A 21196-nucleotide genomic window follows, 5' to 3' on the forward strand; every position below is an offset into this window, starting at 1 on the left:
TCATTTCAGAGCAGTATCTCCTATGAGGAGTCCATTGACAGTTTAAGCTAATGACGCGAATAAGGAGTCGATTGTCGATTGTCGATTATATAAACTTATTTGTAAATCTTATTTTGAAGGTCATTTTTACTTTTCATTGTAAATAGCTTTCAAGAAAATACCGAAACAAAATAGATGATATTGTCATTTAACGATTTTGAAGGTAAACAACTCTTATAAAGAGTACATTGTCGATTCGGTCATGGTGATTTATTTGTCATTCATTTGTTGATCATATTTTAAGATTTAATTTTCTTTAATTCTTCTATAGCATTCCCCAAAACATAAAAAAAACATATAATCATCTTCACTGAAGGACCACAACTACTGTAATGAGTCATTCAACGATTTTTTTACATGTGATTTATTTGTATATCTTGTCTAGCTGATCATTTTTTGCTGTTTTCAGATTCGCTTTATCTGTTATACCTTTTAAGGATGATCTAATCTATTTCAATATAACAAGCTTTTAAAAAGATTGTTATAAATTGATAGAATATAAATAAAGGAACTAAATAAGCAGAAAAAAATAAAGGGCCCGTGTGCTTGTATTCGAGATATTAGCCATTTAAAATTTGGCGGGAAATAATTCTCTCTAGATTTTTCATACATTCAACATTGGCACCTTTTTTCTTTCAAAAACTATGAAAAAATAACAAGGATTTTATAAGATTTTTAAATATGGCTTTTGAAACTATATGTAATAGAATAATGAAAAGAAAAGTAGGGGTTAGCGGACAAAACTTTTGAATGGCACTACATGGATAAAACCAGGGGATTCCGAATATCTGGCAAAAATTCAAAAACAAGAGGAGCAAACTTCCTTAAGATGGTAGATAAGTATTAATATAATACAAATACCGAACTCTGAGTAAATTTAAGAAGGGAGAAGTCCTTAAAACCGGACAAAATTAAACGCTCAACAATATCAACCAACAACGGAACGATTGGAAACCAACAGTCGACGAAGCTCACAAATGGTATACGTCATCATTTAAAAGACATAATTCTATAATTTGTCGACTGACTGAGAAATTTTTTTTTTCTTTATTGTGTGTGTGTGTGTGTTTTTTTTCTTCAAGTAGTTGTCTCTTTAGGGTATAATTTTACGATTTGTTTCAAATAGAAAAAGCTAAATTTCAATCACAGTTTCCAAAAAAAGTAAAAGTAAAAGTGTTTTTCTTCAGCGTTTTTGCTGTCTATTCAATAATACAAATTCTGCTATCGATATATGCATAGGCAATTTTTCCTGCAATGAAACACAATATTCAGAGGCGGATTTAGGGGGACAGGGGGCCCGGACCCCCCCTTTTTTGGAAAAAATTTGGTTGCTTATATAGGGAATCACTGAAGCATGACTGGAGCGGGCCCCCTCTTAGGCAGTCAGTGGGCCCCCACTTATGAAAATTATTAGATCCGCCACTGATATTCATAACATTGATTGAAATAAAACAAAATAACATTCAAAACAAAATATTCTTAACATTGAACATGAAACAAAATATTCAAAACACTAAAAAATAAAAAAATATTCAAAACACTAAAAATTAAACAAAATATCCCAGAAGACAGATTTGTAAAAGCAATTTGCTTGTTTTCGAGTGCTAGATATTGACTTATAAGTATAATATCAATACGTATGTGATGAATTGTCTGAATAAATATTGTTTAAACTAAACAAAATATTTTAAATACTATCTGCACAAATAAGTATTCTAAGCAGTATATAATTTGCTGATGGTAAGTGCAGACACCATAATTTAATCGGCAACAGACTGCATGGTCAGGGGAACGAAATAATTTCGGTTTCGACACATTCATAAAAACATATTTCAATTATTAAAAAAATAAATGTGGATAGTGTCCACATGTGGACACAGATGATGACCCCGCTTGCATATCATGTAGTTATAAAGGGACATAACTGAAGAACGATAAAAGTGACGCTACCCAAATTTGAACTTGATCTGAGTTTTGTGGTAATAAGCATTGTGTGTAAGTCTCATAACATTTGGTTGAGGCTAACTTAAGTAGACAACAGAAACTAAAAATTCAGCAATTTTTCTATTTGTAAACATGCATAACTCTAGAACGGTTGTGTATAAGTTTTATAACATTTGGTTGAGACAATCTAAAGTTAACTCAAGAATGGTAAAAGTGCCGCCACCAAATTTCGTACTTAATCTGTATTTTGTAGTAATAAGCATTGTGTATAAGTTTCATAAAATTTGGTTGAGGCAAACTAAAGTTAGAAAACGGAAACAAAAAATTTGTACTTGATCTTAGTTTTGTGGTAATGAATATTGTGTATAGGTTTCATAATGTTTGGTTGGGGCAAACTTAAGTTAGAGAATGGAAACTAAAAATTTTGCAATCTTTCGATTTCAAGTATAAAGGGGCATAACTCAATAATGGTTAAAGTGACACTACCCAAATTCAACTTGATCTGTGTTTTATCAGTGGAATTCAAAATTAAACATTGCATTGTATAAAGCATTGATTGTAGATTCAACTATAATCATGGACAAAGGAAGATAACTCCAATTTTAAAAATTACTTGATATTTAGAAGAAAATAAAAATTTTGCAATTTTTCCATTTATAAAGGGGCATAACAGTTAAAGTGACGCCACCAAAATTCAAACTTGATCTATGTTTTGTGGTAATAAGCATTGTGTATAAGTTTCATATCATTTGGTTGAGGCAAACTAAAATTAGAAAACGGAAACGAAAAATTCGGCAATTTTTCCATTTATAAATGGGCATAACTCTAGAACGGTTAAAGTGATGCCACCAAAATTCATACTTGATCTGTGTTTTGTGGTAATAAGCATTGTGAATAAGTTTCCTAACATTTGGTTGAGGCAAACTTAAGTAAGAGAACAGTAACTAAAAATTTTGCAATTTTTCCATTTATAAAGGGGCATAACTCTAGAACGGTTGAGGTGACGCCACCAAAATTCAAACTTGATCTGTGTTTAGTGTTAATAAGCATTGTATATAAGTTTCGTAACATTTGGTTGAGGCAAACTCAAGTTAGAGAACGGAAACCAATTTTGGGACGTACGTACGTACGTACGTACATTACGTTCATAATTACGTACGTACGTACAGACGGACAAGGGTAAAACTTAATGCATCCACCGCTACGGCGGGGGCATAAAAACAAAACACCAGACTTTAAATAGAGTGTATCATTATGGTAAAATTCTAGTTCAGCTCAATTACTGCAGGTATCGGTATCATCAGCTTAGTATTTAACATGTATCATGTGTATCTCACAAAGAGGTATGGTCAATTTCAATTGGGTAATTCGCAGGATTTAAATTAGAAAGAAGTCAAATCCCCCGAAAGTCGATTATTATGGAGCCTATATAATATCATTAAAAGAATTAGCAACAAATAAACATAGTTACATAGCATCAACGTGTTATTCAGCGCTAAATGTTGCAAATTTTACGTGTTTTGCAAATTATTGCATAAAAGGACATCATAGGACATAACGAATTACTTTGCAGGACTATGGCATGGTATTGGTTGCAAAAATTTGATATTTTTCATTTAAGTGCAATATTTTTTATTTAATTGGTATATTTCTTCATTTAAATGCAATGTTTTTTATTTAATTGGTATATTTCTTCATTTAGATACAATATTTTTTTATTTGAATGGTATATTTTTTCATTTAAATGCAATATTTTTTATTCAAATGGTATAATTTGTCATTCAAATGGTATTATTTGTCATTCAAATGCAATATATTTTATTCAATTGGTATAATTTATCATTCAATTGCAATATTTTTTTATTCAATTGGTATAACTTGTCATTTAAATGCAATATTTTTTATTCAATTGGTATATTTCTTCATTTAAATGCAATATTTTTTTATTTGAATGGTATATTTTTTTCATTTAAATGCAATATTTTTTATTTAAATGGTATAATTTGTCATTCAAATGCAATATTTTTTATTCAAATGGTATAATTTGTCATTTAAATGCAATATTTTTTATTCAATTGGTATATTTCTTCATTTAAATGCAATATTTTTTTATTTGAATGGTATATTTTTTTCATTTAAATGCAATATTTTTTATTTAAATGGTATAATTTGTCATTCAAATGCAATATTTTTTATTCAAATGGTATAATTTGTCATTCAAATGCAATATTTTTTATTCAATTGGTATATTTCTTCATTTAAATGCAATATTTTTTTATTTGAATGGTATATTTATTCATTTAAATGCAATATTTTTTATTTAAATGGTATAATTTGTCATTCAAATGCAATATTTTTTATTCAATTGGTATAGTAGTTTTTTTATTTATATGCAATAATTGCATTATGGGAAATTCTTTGACGTCTTAAGGTCAAATTTGCAACAACGTTTCTGATTGGTCGGTAATTGTTTGGATTTCCCCCTTTCTTTCTAAACACGAGTGACCAAGAATTAAAACAACGCGTCGGAATATCGCCCCTCTAACTAAATTTGACGTTCGTGCGAGTTCGTGCACTGGCTGTTAGTGCCAATAATGGCCAGGTCGAGCGCTATATTATTTTTTCTTTTCTTGATCCACAGAGACGTTGCAGGAAGGCAAACATAAAAAAGAGTAAAAAGCCTTCCAGAACGTTATAATTATTTTGACTAAGCCCCATCTTTTTTGCTTCATGTAGAAAAAAAATCACCTAATTACGACAGCAGAACCAGAGACCCACAAACAGAGACCTAAGCTGTGATACTCCGGAACTAATTCTTTAATAAAGACAATTCGGGATAAATTGGAACCAGTTACTAACCCATGTTACAACAATAGTCCTATGACATAGGACGTACACTGTATAAGGCGTGAACTTCACATTTTGGACTATCTATAATATGTGCTCTCATGTCTTATGCTGCAAATCATTTTACATTTATGATTCGTTGCTGAGCTTTTTTTTACTGTTCACATCTCCGAATCCCTTAAATAGAATTTGTTTTTCAAGCCCCACAGTAGTTCAATAATTAATATACCTATGTCTTTGCAAAAATAAGTATGCAGGGCATATTTCAAAACATATTTTTTCTTCAGGACTTTTAAACGATTTACTTTTCAATACTGCATTGGGAGGGGGAGGGGGGTATACAAGTTTATATTGTGACACAGTATATAATATAATTAGATACAAATCTCTAATGATTTGTATCCAACAAATTATAGGATTGTACGTTTAGCGTCTAGACCCGTACAAAATGTATAATATTATAAGATACATTTAACAGGGGCGGATCCAAAACCTCGGTGTCTAGGGGAGTGCGGGGGGGGGGGGGGGGGGGGGGGTGTCAGATTAAGATATTTGTATAGAGATGTATATATGCGATATTTGCAGTAATGGTTAATATGTGTGTGTGTGTGTGAAGGGAGGGGATTCAGATTAAAGATAGTTTCTATAATTCTCTATCTTTTAGTTTTTACCATTTCACTCTATTCTTTATCCTTTGATCTCTATTATATTTGTGCTAAACATGCGTGAAATATTTGTTACTGGACATTTGACAACCAAAAAACAATCGACGCATTCTTTATATTTCATCATTTCTTTATTATGCTATCTATAGGTTTGGTCCCGCCCCATATCCATTTTTTGCACATTATTCTCTCTATGTAAACCCAATTCCTGTCCTGATAAATGGTGACTCATGCATAGCATCAAATGTGGTTATTAAAACAAGAAACATATTCATATTATAATAATTTACTGTATTCTTGGACTTATAGATAGATGTCATTAGTCCCAGATCATGTAATAAAGTAGGTCTTATAAAAATACAATAGCATTTTAATGATGATCATATATATGTATATATATTTAACAATGCCAATTTTTGGGAAACTTGAAAGGGTAGGGGCAAGGCGTTTTTAAAACATATTAATGGGGCGCGTTTTTTTGTTCTTCGGTAGTGAGCCAGAAGAAGTCCATTTCTTTTTTTTTTTTGCATTGGGAAGATCTTCTGGCTCTCTTCCACCTCTTCTTTTTTGATAGGTTGTTTAGACGGCAGAGGCACATAACAAACATGGCGTCGTTTAGTCTAAATAACATTAATAAATTTATGAATTCAGATATATTAGAATGTGAGCTATGTTATAAACGTTTTATGGTATGAAAGCCTTAGTAAGACATCCCTGTAGGACGATAAGCTGGATAAATATAAGAACTACACGGACAATAACAGTTAAGGGACGATTAATCGATATTCTAGGTAAGGAATTTTGATTGATTGGTGTTTAACGCTACTTTCAACACTATTGGGCTATTCCGTAGTGGTCATTTTAAATTTATAGATAAAGGATGGGGAAGGGAAGAGAGGGCATTATTATTCATTTTAATCTGTCGCTAATCGTGCCTATTTTTCAGCTCTTACCAGGCAACCATACTCATATATATGAAATCCTTCTGTCCCCCACCCCAACAAATAAATAAATATCAAATGGTTTTCCTCTTATTTAACACAAGTTTAAATTGATTGATTGTTTTGTTGCTAATTGTTAACGCCCAGTGACAAATATTTCATGCTTGTTCAGGAAAACACGAGTTTAGAAGTCAGGTATATAATATAAAAATTCGTAAGGGTTCCGCGGAACCCAGTGTCTCGCCTACTTTTTCTGTAAATTGCAGGCTCAACAAAAATGAGGAAGTAAATCAATAAAAATATTCCTCTTGATACTATCTTTTGATTGTAAGAAGCTTCTGTCCAAGTTTGGTAAAAATCTAGGATAGTTTATGAATCTAATAAATGTTTAAAAACTTTAACTGCAAACTGAATGTAATGTTAACTGGAAGAAATCAAAATTTCCTTCTAGATACTAGCATTTGATCATAAACAAGCTTCTGTCCAAGTTTGGTACAAATCCAAAATAGTATAAGAACGTTATTAAAATTTTAAAAACTTAAACCACAGAGTGAATGTGTTGTTTCCCGGCAGAAAATCTAAGTCCATTTAAAAGTAAAATACGGAAAAAATGGATTTATTTTTTTACAAAATTTCCTTCTAGATTCTAGCATTTGATCATAAACAAGCTTCTGTCCAAGTTTGGTACAAATCCAAAATAGTATAAGAACGTTATTAAAATTTTAAAAACTTAAACCACAGAGTGAATGTGTTGTTTCCCGGCAGAAAATCTAAGTTCATTTAAAAGTAAAATACGGAAAAATGGATTTATTTTTTTACAAAATTTCCTTCTAGATACTAGCTTTTGATCATAAACAAGCTTCTGTCCAAGTTTGGTACAAATCCAAATTAGTGTAAGAAAGTTATTAAAATTTTAAAAACTTTAACCACAGAGTGAATGTGTTGTTTCCTGGCAGAAAAACTAAGTCCATTTAAAAGTAAAATACGGAAAAAATGGATTTATTTTTTTACAAAATTTCCTTCTAGATACTAGCATTTGATCATAAACAAGCTTCTGTCCAAGTTTGGTACAAATCCAAAATAGTATAAGAACGTTATTAAAATTTTAAAAACTTAAACCACAGAGTGAATGTGTTGTTTCCCGGCAGAAAATCTAAGTTCATTTAAAAGTAAAATACGGAAAAAATGGATTTATTTTTTTACAAAATTTCCTTCTAGATACTAGCATTTGATCATAAACAAGCTTCTGTCCAAGTTTGGTACAAATCCAAAATAGTATAAGAACGTTATTAAAATTTTAAAAACTTAAACCACAGAGTGAATGTGTTGTTTCCCGGCAGAAAATCTAAGTTCATTTAAAAGTAAAATACGGAAAAAATGGATTTATTTTTTTACAAAATTTCCTTCTAGATACTAGCTTTTGATCATAAACAAGCTTCTGTCCAAGTTTGGTACAAATCCAAATTAGTGTAAGAAAGTTATTAAAATTTTAAAAACTTTAACCACAGAGTGAATGTGTTGTTTCCTGGCAGAAAATCTAAGTCCATTTAAAAGTAAAATAAGGAAAAAATAGATTTATTTTTTTACAAAATTTACTTCTGGATACTATATTATAATCATAAACAAGCTTCTGTCCAAGTTTGATACAAACTCAGGATAGTTTAAGAAAGTTATTAAAATTTTAAAAACTTTAACCACAGAGTGAATGTAAATTCCCGGCAGAAAAACTAAGTCCATTTATAAGTAAAATACGGAAAAAATGGAATTTTATTTTTACAAAATTTACTTCTGGATACTATCTTATGATCATAAACAAGCTTCTGTCAAAGTTTAGTAGAAATCCAGGATAGTTTAAGAAAGTTATTAAAATTTCAAAAACTTTAACCACAGAGTGAATATTTGTGGACGCCGCCGACGACGACGACGACGCCGACGGAATGTAGGATCGCTATGACTAAAGTCGAAGGCTCGACAAAAATGAAGAGATGGGATATGATTGCTAATAAGACAACTATCCACCGGAGTTCAAATATGAAGTGGATGTAAGCAATTATACACAATCGTAAGGCCTTCAACAATGATAAAAACCTGATACTATTCAGTCGTCTGTAAAAGGTCCGACATGAAAAGTGTGAACAATTCAAACGAAAAAAACTAACGGCCTAATTATACATAACAAAACAATTTGCAAAAAATCAAATACAGGTCGAGACATGAATCAACGACAACCACTAAACTACAGGCTGACCTGGGACAGGCAAATAAAGAATATTGCAGGGTTGATATAAAAACGAAGATGTGGTACCGTATGATTGCAAATGAGACAACTCTCCACAAGAGACCAAATTAAACAGAAATCAACAGCTATAAGTCTCCGTACGGCCTTCGACAATAAGCAAAGCCTGCCACATAGTCAGCTATATAAAAGGCCCCGAAATCACAAATGTAAAACAATTAAAACGAGAAAACTAACGGCCGAATTAATGTACAAAAAAATGAACGAAACACAAATATGTATAACACAGCAACAAAAGGCAACCACCGAATTACAGGCTCCTGACTTGGGACAAGCACATACATACATACAGAATGTGGCCTGGTCAAACATGTTAGCGGGATCTCAAACCTCCCCTAACCTGGGACAGTGGTGTAACAGTACAACAACATGTTTGTGAGCGGCACTCAACCCATCCCGAAGCTGGGACAGTGGTGTAACATTACAATAAATGAACAACCTGCACTAATCAGTTGCAATTAGATCAACTCAAAAGATCGGTATGAGACACACACAAAAAAAACTAACATTAAGACAATAGACACAACGCACCGACATAAGAGTATTTACAATTACAGGAAGTTTGCTCAAAGCTAACTACAACTAGTACTGGAATAAATCTTGTTTTCCCAGACTGAAGTATCAATCAGTACACAGCGCGCGGCAAAGGATTTATTAAAAAAGAAAACAGTATGAGAAACGTCTGGTTTATGTTGTATATAGATATAAGAAGATGTGGTATGAGTGCCAATGAGACAACTCTCCTTCCAAGTCATAATTTGTAAATGTAAACCATTATAGGTCAAAGTACGGTCTTCAACACGGAGACTTGGCTCACACCGAACAGCAAGCTATAAAGGGCTCCCAAAAAATGACTAGTGTAAACCATTCAAACGGGAAAATCAACGGTGTCTAATCTAGTTAAAAAAACGATATACTTGCATATAGATCCATATACAATGAAAGTTTTTGAAAAGTGGTGGTCCGAACGATTTGACCATCGAAATTTTGCAATTGAAATAATAGTTAGGACCAGAAGATTTTAACAGCCAGTGCAGGACTCGCACGAACGCCAGATTTAGTTAGAGAGGCGATATTCTGACGCGGTTTTTTAATTCTTGGTCACTCATGTTTAGAAAGAAAGGGGGAAATCCAAACAATTACCGACCAATCAGAAACGTTGTTGCAAGTTTGACCTTAAGACGTCAAAGAATTTCCCATAATGCAATTATTGCATATAAATAAAAAAAACTACTATACCAATTGAATAAAAAATATTGCATTTGAATGACAAATTATACCATTTGAATAAAAAATATTGCATTTAAATGAAGAAATATACCAATTGAATAAAAAAACATTGCATTTGAATGACATATTATACCATTTGAATAAAAAATATTGCATTTAAATGAAAAAATATACCATTCAAATAAAAAAATATTGCATTCAAATGAAGAAATATACCAATTGAATAAAAAATATTGCATTTAAATGAAAAATATCAAATTTTTGCAACCAATACCATGCCATACAGGACAACGAAATCATTTGAATTAAGTCCATTGAATTCAGCAACATTATATGAAAATTCTTCTATTGATTTTATGGTTTTGTTGAAGAACGTCTTTTTTGTACATTTTGTTTATGATAACTCAAATTAGCTAAAAGCTGTCATAACTGCAATTGTAATAACTTAATAAAGATTGAAGTACATTTATAAAATGAGCCTTGAGGAATTAATTCAGCGGAAATGTCAAAACTACTGCTTTATATAGATATAGGAAGATGTGGTATGAGTGCCAATGAGACAACTCTCCATCCAAGTTACAATTTATAAAAGTAAACTATTATAGGTCAAGGTACGGCCTTCAACACGGAGCATTGGCTCACACATAACAGCAAGCTATAAAGGGCCCCAAACATTACTAGTGTAAAACCATTCAAACGGGAAAACCAACGGTCTAATCTATATAAAAACGAGAAACGAGAAACACGTATGAACTACATAAACGGACGACAACTACTGTACATCAGATTCCTGACTTAGGACAGGTGCAAATATTTGCAGCGGGATTAAACGTTTTAATGGTACCAAACCTTCTCCCTTTTCTGAAACAATAGTATAACATCACAACATAGAAAGACACACTATAAAATATCAATTGGAAGGCGTAACTCAATCAAAAAAACGTAGATTAACACACTATGAACGAATAAATTTGATCTGTGATACCTGAATGCAAATACATAGTTAATAAAAATTATAAGGGATAAATAATTAAAGTCAAAAGTAAATAAACAGGTTTAAACAAAGTTAAAGTATGATATCACTGTGAAATGTTAAACAATTTTTAGAAATTCATCACTTTTGAAGAAACCTGCGCCATATTATACACAGGTAAATGAAAATAATTTTGTTGTTAAGTATACTTCTTCTTCTGTGTGTATAAAATCTTCCGGTTAGGAATACCAAGAGATTTCTTTAATATCAATGAAACTAATCTAACACTTGGTACATATGGGGTGAATATCAACAATATAACTATACTATAAGTGCTAGATAAAACTTCCTGTGCAGGTCCGAGAACATTTTTTACGGAGAAATGAAATAATTTTGATGTTCATAGTACAAAGAAGTGAAAATTTGTAGTAATACCAAATAATCAAAGCTGGTATATAGACAAGATCCATGTTAACATTAAATAACAAAAAAAGCATTACAAATAGTATCAACAGGTCAAATTAAAGAGAAAGTACGATTTGAGAGTACTCGCAGTTACTGACAGCTAGTTAAAAGCCAAAACAATTAATAATAATAAAAAAAACATGCATCAGAGACTTATACCCTTTTACGACTTTTGTATTAACAATTTATCGTTTAACACAGTAACAAAATGATGCGAACGAAACTGATTTTGTACAGTTGAACATGTTGAATTCAGTCAATTATTGCTATTTAAGACGGATTAAAATACATGTAAATGTAGCAATGCTCCCAATGAGTAATATAAATGCCTTTGCTTTGTTTGAACAAAGGATTTGTTTTTTTATCTTCGTGCAATTTTCCTTGAAAAGCGAACATGATGTCTCTTCATTACAACAGAGTTGAATACCCTTTCTAAATGACATTTCGCTATTTTTAGGCGAAGAGGATATCGATTTCCCACAAAGCAATTTGATATTCGACAACAAAAGTTTATCAAGCTCATGAGTCTCACTTTCTGAGTTAGCTATGTCTTTCTGTTCCATGTCTTCCCACATAGGGATGCAAATTTCATCGATAAAAGTTTTGAACTCTTTATCACTTTTTAATAGACTATGCGAGAACACAGCCTTGCAGTCTCCGTCTTTAAAGCTATTAACGAGAAAAGAAAATTCTGACAGAATCGAGTAGGACTTAAAACATTTTTGCATTCTTTCCCTATGCCGTGCCTGGGCTAATAAACAAAGACGACGACGAAACACATTTCCACCAGTTGCATTTGATTCGGATGATAAGTCACAAAATCTACATAATTCTCGTTCCAACTGGTCCTGAAATCTTTCCTTTATGCTTTCATCTTCGAATATTGGAAGCATATCAGTTTTAATGTAGTCTACACATGTTTCAAAGTTATCAAACTCCCATTTCCAGACGGCGTCGTTTTGAAAGTTTAAGATTTTGTAATTGATTTCAAAATCAGTTGCTGATTGCAAAGCAGAAACAAGTGCTTGTGTACGAAATTTAATCAGTATTGTATCATGGCATGATAATGTGTATTTATTTTCGATGACTCTTTCAATAAATTTTATAATAAGACTAGAATGAATAAGTTCGTCATAGTAAGGGTTATCATTTTGATTCAAAAACAGATCAAGCATTTCAAACAATTGAGGCAACTGCACATTCTGACAGTTGTTAAGCCATCCTTGTAGATTAAGGAATAAATCGCATGTTTTCGTAAGGTGGAACTGAAAACTGTCATCTGAAGACCCTATCTCTGTTTCGTGTATTTTGAAAGAATCGTAAATGTAACGAGAAAGAAAATTAGGATTGTTCAAACCATAGTCCCTCCATTCGACTAAACACCATATACCTACTTTATCCATGTGAATAACTGCAAGATCGTAAGGGTTGCTTACTATTCCCCTTTTCCATTCAAGAAAGTCACTTGCAGAAGGACCACCGACTTTTAAAATTTTCGTTTCTATGTTTTCCTCATTTATGGTTTGTTCTGTCGATGTGGCTGATTCATTTGATGAACTGGTTACACCACCAACACCGAAGCCTTTTGCTTGCTGTGCTTTTACTGGATGTATGGCACCAAGGACAAAGTTGATATTTTTCTGCAACTTGAATAACGACTGTGACGTCGTTTGTTCACATATTGCAAACGACATATATACTCCTCCAAGCGTAACTAAACCAAAATGTACATGCGTTCCAACATTTTGAAAAAATGTGAGCATTGTATCCCGTGCTAAGATGCTATTCTTTCCAAACGTTAGCATCAAGTTTTCTACTTTTTTTAATTGATCTACCGCACCTACAGTTAAGCGAATATTGGTTTTATCTAATTCAGTTGTGTTTACTGATATTATGGAAGATTTCATTTTAGAGTAAAACGTTTCACCTGACTTATTTCCTGCTAATTTTTTTGAATTGCTTTGACGTGAGTATGCTCCTTTTCCAAGGCTTCCGAGTAGCGATATATCTAATATTCCATCATCTATACGACTTTGAAACTCATCGTAGTCCTTCTTTGTAAAAAATTCCTTTCCTTCCTCTTTTTCGTTTGTCTCTGGTGCCAATAATTTCAATTGGCCACACATTTCTATTGCTTGTGATCCGGGTTTTTCATCACCATCTTTAGATATATAAAACCCGCGACAGATTATACCGCTGGATGCTTTACTTAAAATCTCTTTAAGCATTTCAACAGAACTAATAGAAACTGCAGGTGTGGTTGCGTTAGACATTTTCATTTCATGCCCATTAACAACTTTTCTACACGAATCTAACGAAAGCGCTGTGTTCTTATCGTTCATCTGTTCTTTCATTATTTTTGTTTCGTGGCCAAGGTTATCGCATTTAACTATTTGCCGGTTGAGTTTCCCTTCCTTCATTTGTTTATCCCAATTTATATAGTCTTCATCAGGTAAACATGAAACTGATTTTTCCTGTGTTTGACGCTGTAGGTTTTTTAAAGCAGCTTTTTCATTTTGATATGATGACCGTGACATAGATATGAGATGATCCCAAGCGTCCGAATGCATGTTTTTTAGTTGTTGATGAGTTGTTACGCCTATACCATTGAAGACTTGTATCCAATAAACTTCTTCTAAACCATGATTGTTAATAATTGTTTTGAGCTCCTCCGACGACGGTAGATGTAATTGAGAATTGATTCGAATCTTTTCAATTATCTTCCTTTCCCACGGCTCTCTGCTTTTTTCTTTAAATGACTGCCAGTCGTCTTCCTCTAGAAATGACAGTTGTTCTGGTAGCGTTACATGTTTTGCTGCGAACACATCTTTCCAATATAATGGATCTAAAAGACTGTCCTTTAAGAAACTGTAAAGTTGGTCTTTCATTTCAGCAGATTGGCTATCAGTAGACTTTGCCATTGCAGCCTTAAAAATGTAAGAACATGGCTGTTGAATGAAGAAGTGCATTTAAAACATTTCGATGCATTTGATATTGTTTCATATAAATAATCAAATGAAATTGACAATAGCTTTGTGTCAATTTAAGGTACACATATCGTTTCTTCATCATCTTTATATGTATATTATAGTTATTTGAATATTTTAAAAGGTTGAAATGCTTTATAAATAAACGCGTCAAAGTTAAATGAAAATTGTTTTGTTCTATTTTGAAATATAAGTGTTAGAAAGCAATTAACTTCAAAATAGAACAAAACTTTCATGATAATGTGCGAAAATATATTCGAAATATTTTCCTGACACAAAGCCTAGCTTCATCGATCATATTAAGCAATATTAAATGAGTTCCTACCACTAATAAACAACTCATGAAAAGCAATTATATAACAGTTTTGCCACCATGTGATTATCAATACAGAATTAATATCATAGACATTCCAGGCTGAAAGACACAATACAAGTTCTTTTCATGTCAGAGTTTCATCTCATTGACAAATAGTCCATAAACACGCTACGTCGTCCAATTTTTTCGATTAATAAGTGTATGCTCAAATGGCACGATCATGCTTCAAAACTATAGACAAGTTGGTTCGAATGGTGTCACTAGTTGTGCAAGAACTGCTAATCCTTTTGGATCACCCCATGTTCACAACCTAGTTTTTTGGGATTCGTGTGAATTTTAAATTTTTTGTGTAGTGTGTATAAATATTTGTATTTTCTTTAGATTTTTTGTCTTCCATGGTATTTTCTGTTTTTATTGAACATATATTTGTTGATAGTCGCTCTTATATTATTCTATTTTTTTTTTCTAAATTCGAAAATAAACTGACAACGCCATGGCCAAAACAAAAAGAAAAGACTTAAAGACTATCAACAGTCTACAAATTACAACATAAACAAAAGACTGAGCAACACGAACATTAAGTGATCCTCAACTGATTTGTTCATTGAATCGTTTTTTTTTAAGTTCTTAATTTATTAGATGCAAAGGAGTAGGTCCGGTAAGGGCCGATTTTGGCCTCAAATTTCAGGTTCATCTGATGAAAGGTTTTGGACACTTTTTTAACATTTAAGTGTCTACTTCAGTATATTCAATTAGCTAATGTGAAAGATTTTAACTGATTTAGTCATTTCAGACGCTCAAACTCAAGCTTAAATATGAAAAATCGATCAAATATGCCATAATATATCACTTTTCAGATGGTTTTTGTCAAAAACGAAAGTGGCCGCATCCGTGTTCACTCTCAACCTTTATATATGTTATGTATTATCATCAAATACAACTTACATGTCAATATAAAGAATGAACACAAATGCGGCCACTTCCATTTAAGACAGAAACCGTCTAAAATTTAACTCAAATGCTACAGTTGTGAAGATTTCAGTAATTTACTCTGAATTAATGATGTTAGTACTCGATATATGTGCATTGTATTGTCAGAAACAGCCCAAATTTATGTAACAGAAGTATTCTACTTTTCAATAAATAGATAAAAGTTTACATTTTGACAATTTTGTAAAACTGCTATATTTTGGGGTCAAAAAGGGGTCTTACTGGACCTACTCCTTTGACAAAGTTCAAATTAACAAATTTTCATGTTGTTTGTTTTATTGAATTGTCATTTTTTCATTTAAAATCAATATATTGGTAGAACATTAAAACTGAATTGCCACTGGACGTAAAGCAACCAACAATCAATCATTCAATCAAAACTGAATATATTGACAACATGATCTTAATATTATGGTTAAGGGGAGGGGTGTTTTTTCTATAATTTTGTTTTAGACTATTTTATTTAAAATATATGACTCAGATGCTAGTTTGGATCAGGCTGTAATTAATTGGATTGAAAGATTGAATTGGATTGAATCTATGCATAACAAATTCTTTAAAACATGTATCTCTCTATATGAAGCCCCTAATAGTAGTATTCCATGTATTTGTTTTTGGTATAACAGTTATGAAATAGTTACCCACAGTTGTAACAGTTAGTGTTCTTCTTGTTTGCTTCGCATACAAGTCTTAACTGCATCAAATTGAACGACAAAAATGCGTATAACATGTGCAAATCTTATAGGCTTCTTATTCAATTCAACTGTTTATTTGTTTGGTCAATCCATAATATAGATATAAGAAGATGTGGTATGAGTGCCAATGAGACAACTCTCCATCCAAGTCACAATTTCTAAAAGTAAACCATTATAGGTCAAAGTACGGCCTTCAACACGGAGCCTTGGCTCACACCGAACAACCAGCTATAAAGGGCCCCACAAATTACTAGACTAGTGTAAAACCATTCAAACAGGAAAACCAACGGAGCTTTAGCTCACATCGAACAGAAAGCTATAAAGGGCCTAAAAAATACTAGTGTAAAACCATTCAAACAGGAAAACCAACAGTCTTATCGAATGTCTAGTTTATGTTTTATAAATTGAATTACATGATGGGCTTCTAAGGTTTAAACCAGTAAGAAACGTGAATCATTTTATCTCTATGTGAGACATTTTTTTATAAGGATCAATGTCTATTTTTGATTTAGTTATCATAACTGTGGTTTTGTTTAAGATAATCTGATATATCTTATTATAAGCTTTTGCTTTTGAAAAATGTGACTTGAGAAATGTTGCAAGAAGTCAAATTGTGCAAAGCGAGAGGAGCTTTTATTTATTAATTGTACAATTCCTAGCTATTATTATATTTAAGTTCCTGATTCAAAACATATATTCACCGATAGACAATTTAGGTAAACAGGAGTTGGCTGACTATATCTTCGTCATTTCCTAGATATTAACAAGAAACCTATAGTCTTTATTCAACAATGAGGGTTTGGGTTCGAATCTCGCACGGGGCAGGAGCACTCGATTCCAATTTTTATTGACTAGGATTGTCAGTTTTTCTACAGAAGGTCGGTGGTTTTCTCCGGGCACTCCGGCTTCCTCCGCCATTAAAAACTGACCGCTTTGGTAACAATTGTAGAGATTGTGTTAACATAAATTTATAATGAAAAGAAGAAGACGATTCAGGGTATGTAAAAAAACTGTTAGAAGAATAAAATGAAAGAAAAACATTTGAAAAACAATAAGGTCGTTCTGTTTAAGGTAGGAGAAAGACTTTAAACAGGCGGACAGACCAGACCTTACCTAACGACTGTAGCAATGTAAGAAAGCTATAAGGACACGGATTTAATCAGTTGTAAATGAATAGTTTTGAGATTATCGCTTATATAAATGTCTCGTCTATCAGTTGTTTACATTACACATGTGACATGTCTGATTACCTTTATATATAAACACTCAAATATTGTATGTAATGTGCAAATCCACAGAAAAACCATGCAGTCCAAAACATATTCTTCCCTTCAACTTCCATTACATGGCCCCTCTCCACAGTTTCTATTGAGGTTATCAAGACCAAAGTAAGACCATCGATAGACCTCATTATGAAGTATTACCAGATGACGTTGTGTAGGATTTCATCATCCCCTTTAGAGGTTATTTTTTTTTTCGACATGCCCCCTCCCCCCAACCACCAATTTCTCTTAAAGATATCATGGCCAATAGGTAGATCTTATCAAGAAGTATTACCAGATGAGGCTGCATAGGGTTTTATAGTCAACTTTTAGAGTTAAATACCCTTGAAACAATTACTTTTTTTGCATATATCTTAAAAACCTGTTACAGATAGAATCGATCTGAAAAGAAAAGCATGTACAGAAACAGATGGCAATGTTATTAAACATAAACAATTATTTTTGGAATCAACCCTTATTATACCCAATTTTTGAAAAAAAAAATATATTTCGAGAACAAGAAGTTATAGATACATGGGACCTTCACCAATATTCTTAATCATCGGACCTTTCATTCGCAACCAAGGTCAAAGGTCATAGAGTGCAACAACAATTTCCCCTTAAATTCCAAGCTTAAGTGTTAAGAAAACGATATGAGATATCTGCATATACACAGCAAATAAAATTTTCCTCTCGGAGAGTTCTACAATTTATACATTAGATCCAAAACTCTCCGACCTGCCGTTCAAAAGTTACGACGAGATAATTCTTTTAAGAATAGTTTTATTGTGAATATTTTTGAAATGGTAACAGATATCAAACCTACTATAAACTGCAAAAAATGATCAGTTAATTTTAGTCTTCAATTTGACGTCAATGACAAGGTCATGAGGAAATATCATCTTGACCTTCAAATGTTAAAACCCCCTTTACCATCCTTATGAGAAGGGTGTGGTCATCAGGTGCAAAAATTAAAACTTGTAAGATAGTAAGCTTGTCGCATATCAAATGAAATTCCATAAAGCGTACATTTCAAATATCAAATTTATGTCCCCTAAAAATGGGTTTGGTGGGTTCATTGAGTGCAAAACATAAATTGTCTTCGCAAGTTAGGTTGAAATGAAAGGTCTTAATGTGTACATTTCAAATTTAAAATTCCTGTTCCTCAAAATGATTTAGATGGGGTTATTAAGTGCAAAAAATTAAACTTCCAAGAAGATGGTGTTGTCACATATCAAATGAAAGGACATCAAGTCTGTATCACAAATATCATAATTCCGATCTCGATAATTGAGGTGGATACGGTCATAAAGTGTGAAAAGTGAAATGTTTAAGAAAGTATACTTGTTGCATATCAAATGAAAGGTCGTAGACAGTACATTACAAATATCAGACTTTTAAGGGAAAGACCTTTCAATTGCTTTACAAACAATTGAGATACAAGTATAACCTAGTTTTTAGTTGGTTGGTGGTTGTATATAGGATTAAATGTTTTGCATTGCATCAGTTGACATTTTATTTATATCGATTGGTTGTTTGAAAGGTACAAATGATTGATAGATAAATTGATTGAAAATTTACATGATGTCAAGTTTGAAGTATTTTGCATACATTAATCGATTGATAGGTTGATTGACTGATTGGTTGACAGTTTGCCTAACATAAAGAGACGCATATGTTATGTTGTTTATTTATTTTTTTTATTATTTATGTGACGTCCTGTGACAAATATTTAACGCATATTCTTTACTCACAGACATAGGTTAAATGCCCCCCTTACCTTCAAAATAAGAGGCAAGTTAAGGACCAGTTTCTCGATTAACCACACAAGGATGGGTCTCTAAGAGAGAAAGAAAGTGCAAGGACATTTTCAGATTCAAATATGATTTGAAAGTACTACATAATAATTCAAAATTTAAGATCAATGTCTCATTTCTCTACAAATGAAAACAAAATGCGAACACAACAAATAAATTAAGCATAAACTCCGGGTACCTAGATAAAAAAAAAGTCAAAATATAGAAAGACATTTTTGGAAGGGAAAAAAGGGGTGTTAAATCCATGCATGCTTCTAGAATAACCATAATTCAAAAGTAAAAGTAAAGATCTTTCACTGACCTGACCAATGTAATTTAGGTGGATCATGGTCCTCCCTATATTTTTTTTGCTTGTTCTACAAACCCGGCTGTGTGTATTTCATCTTGGAACTTGTTCCCGCGCGGCATCTTAATTTGAAGGAAGGGGAGCATTGACATTAAACATTGGCGTTGAATATTTGTCACTGGACAACACACGATCAATTAATTAATCAATATGAAATATTTTTACGTTGTGCAAACAGTCAAGCAAACAAGCAATCAGTCATTCAATCAACCAATCAATTGATTAATGACTGAACATACCGTCATCTTTAACGATAAACAAAGATGATGATGATGACGATAATGATAATCATGGATTGATATTTAACGTCCAGTGGTAAATAATATATACATATCAAGACGAAAACATGTTAAAGAGACATGAACACTGCTTTGTGCTAGAACAATACATCGATCCGAATTTTTAACGTGAAGGTTCTCGTGATAACAGTCCACAGGAAGACATTTTACCCTACCACGACGTTTCCGGAATATTTCAAATGTTTTATTTCGAACATTTTACTAATTTTGCATAAAATTAGGAATAATCTACTTTCATACACACCCACTTTTATTGAGTAGGTTCTATCCGTTGTGGTATAATTGCATTTCATATTAAATAGTCTAAGTTGAATATGAGAATATGTAAGAAAATAAACCATAAAACCATTATTACAATAAACAAAATTATCATTTACTTAAAAAATATGAGAAGAAGGGCGTTATTTGAACTCGCTGTATATATATAGTAATTATAAGTCCAAACAAGTATAAATTGAAAATAACGTTCAAATCTATGATTGCGTTGGATAAAAACCGCAATTTTTATACGTTTGCATGCAAAACAAATGTCTTGGTAGAGGGGTCTAAATACAGCACAAACAACATTCTCCAAAAGACCAAAAAAAGTGAAAAAGTGTAATTATAAGTCCGACATACATTTCCCCAATGTGGGTGGATAAATACCTAAAACCTTTAACATGTATGTCCTTATGCATGCACAACTATTCATCAAATTTCTTTTTTGTATCACTAACCTCTTCTTTTTTCTTCAGTTCATTATGAAAGTAAAATAATATGGATTTTCCATCCAGGGATAAAAATAGAACACTGTCATTTTATCAAAATTCACGAGATAACTATACATGTAAAACGTCTAGATATAAGTCAACGATCTTTCTTACGAGGGCGCTGGATCGTTACGAGTAACGATACCTGTACACAATAAATAAATCATATAAACGCCCAAAAAGTGTACAAGACAACACCAATATTAAAAAAAGGAAACATTATAAAATGTAATTATCTATAAATATTTCGAATAACAGACATCCTTCATCAGTATGATTATGATGTAAAATTAATCATATCAATCTATTCTGATTTAAAACTATAACAATCTTTA

General features: G+C 32.1%; 2 protein-coding genes across 4 annotated transcripts in view; both read right to left on the reverse strand.

Annotated features, from left to right (window-relative positions):
* Window positions 1–21196, reverse strand: part of LOC127703815 (uncharacterized) — a 133342-nt gene that overhangs the window by 12282 nt on the left and 99864 nt on the right. The gene's annotated exons all lie outside the window — the stretch shown is intronic.
* Window positions 11390–20920, reverse strand: LOC127703814 (interferon-induced very large GTPase 1-like). Its single transcript, XM_052207887.1, has 2 exons — window positions 20829–20920; window positions 11390–14327 (listed from the first exon to the last, which is right to left on the reverse strand). The coding sequence occupies exon 2, from the start codon at window positions 14319–14321 to the stop codon at window positions 11667–11669; it is 2655 nt and encodes an 884-aa protein (XP_052063847.1). The 5' UTR covers window positions 14322–14327; window positions 20829–20920; the 3' UTR covers window positions 11390–11666.

The sequence above is a fragment of the Mytilus californianus genome, unplaced genomic scaffold (assembly GCF_021869535.1).
Source record: "Mytilus californianus isolate M0D057914Y unplaced genomic scaffold, xbMytCali1.0.p SCAF_51, whole genome shotgun sequence".
NCBI lineage: Eukaryota > Metazoa > Mollusca > Bivalvia > Mytilida > Mytilidae > Mytilus > Mytilus californianus.

Coding starts and splice junctions, on each gene's coding strand:
- LOC127703814 (XM_052207887.1), bottom strand. CDS start 14,321: ATGGCAAAGTCTACTGATAGCCAATCTGCTGAAATGAAAGACCAACTT.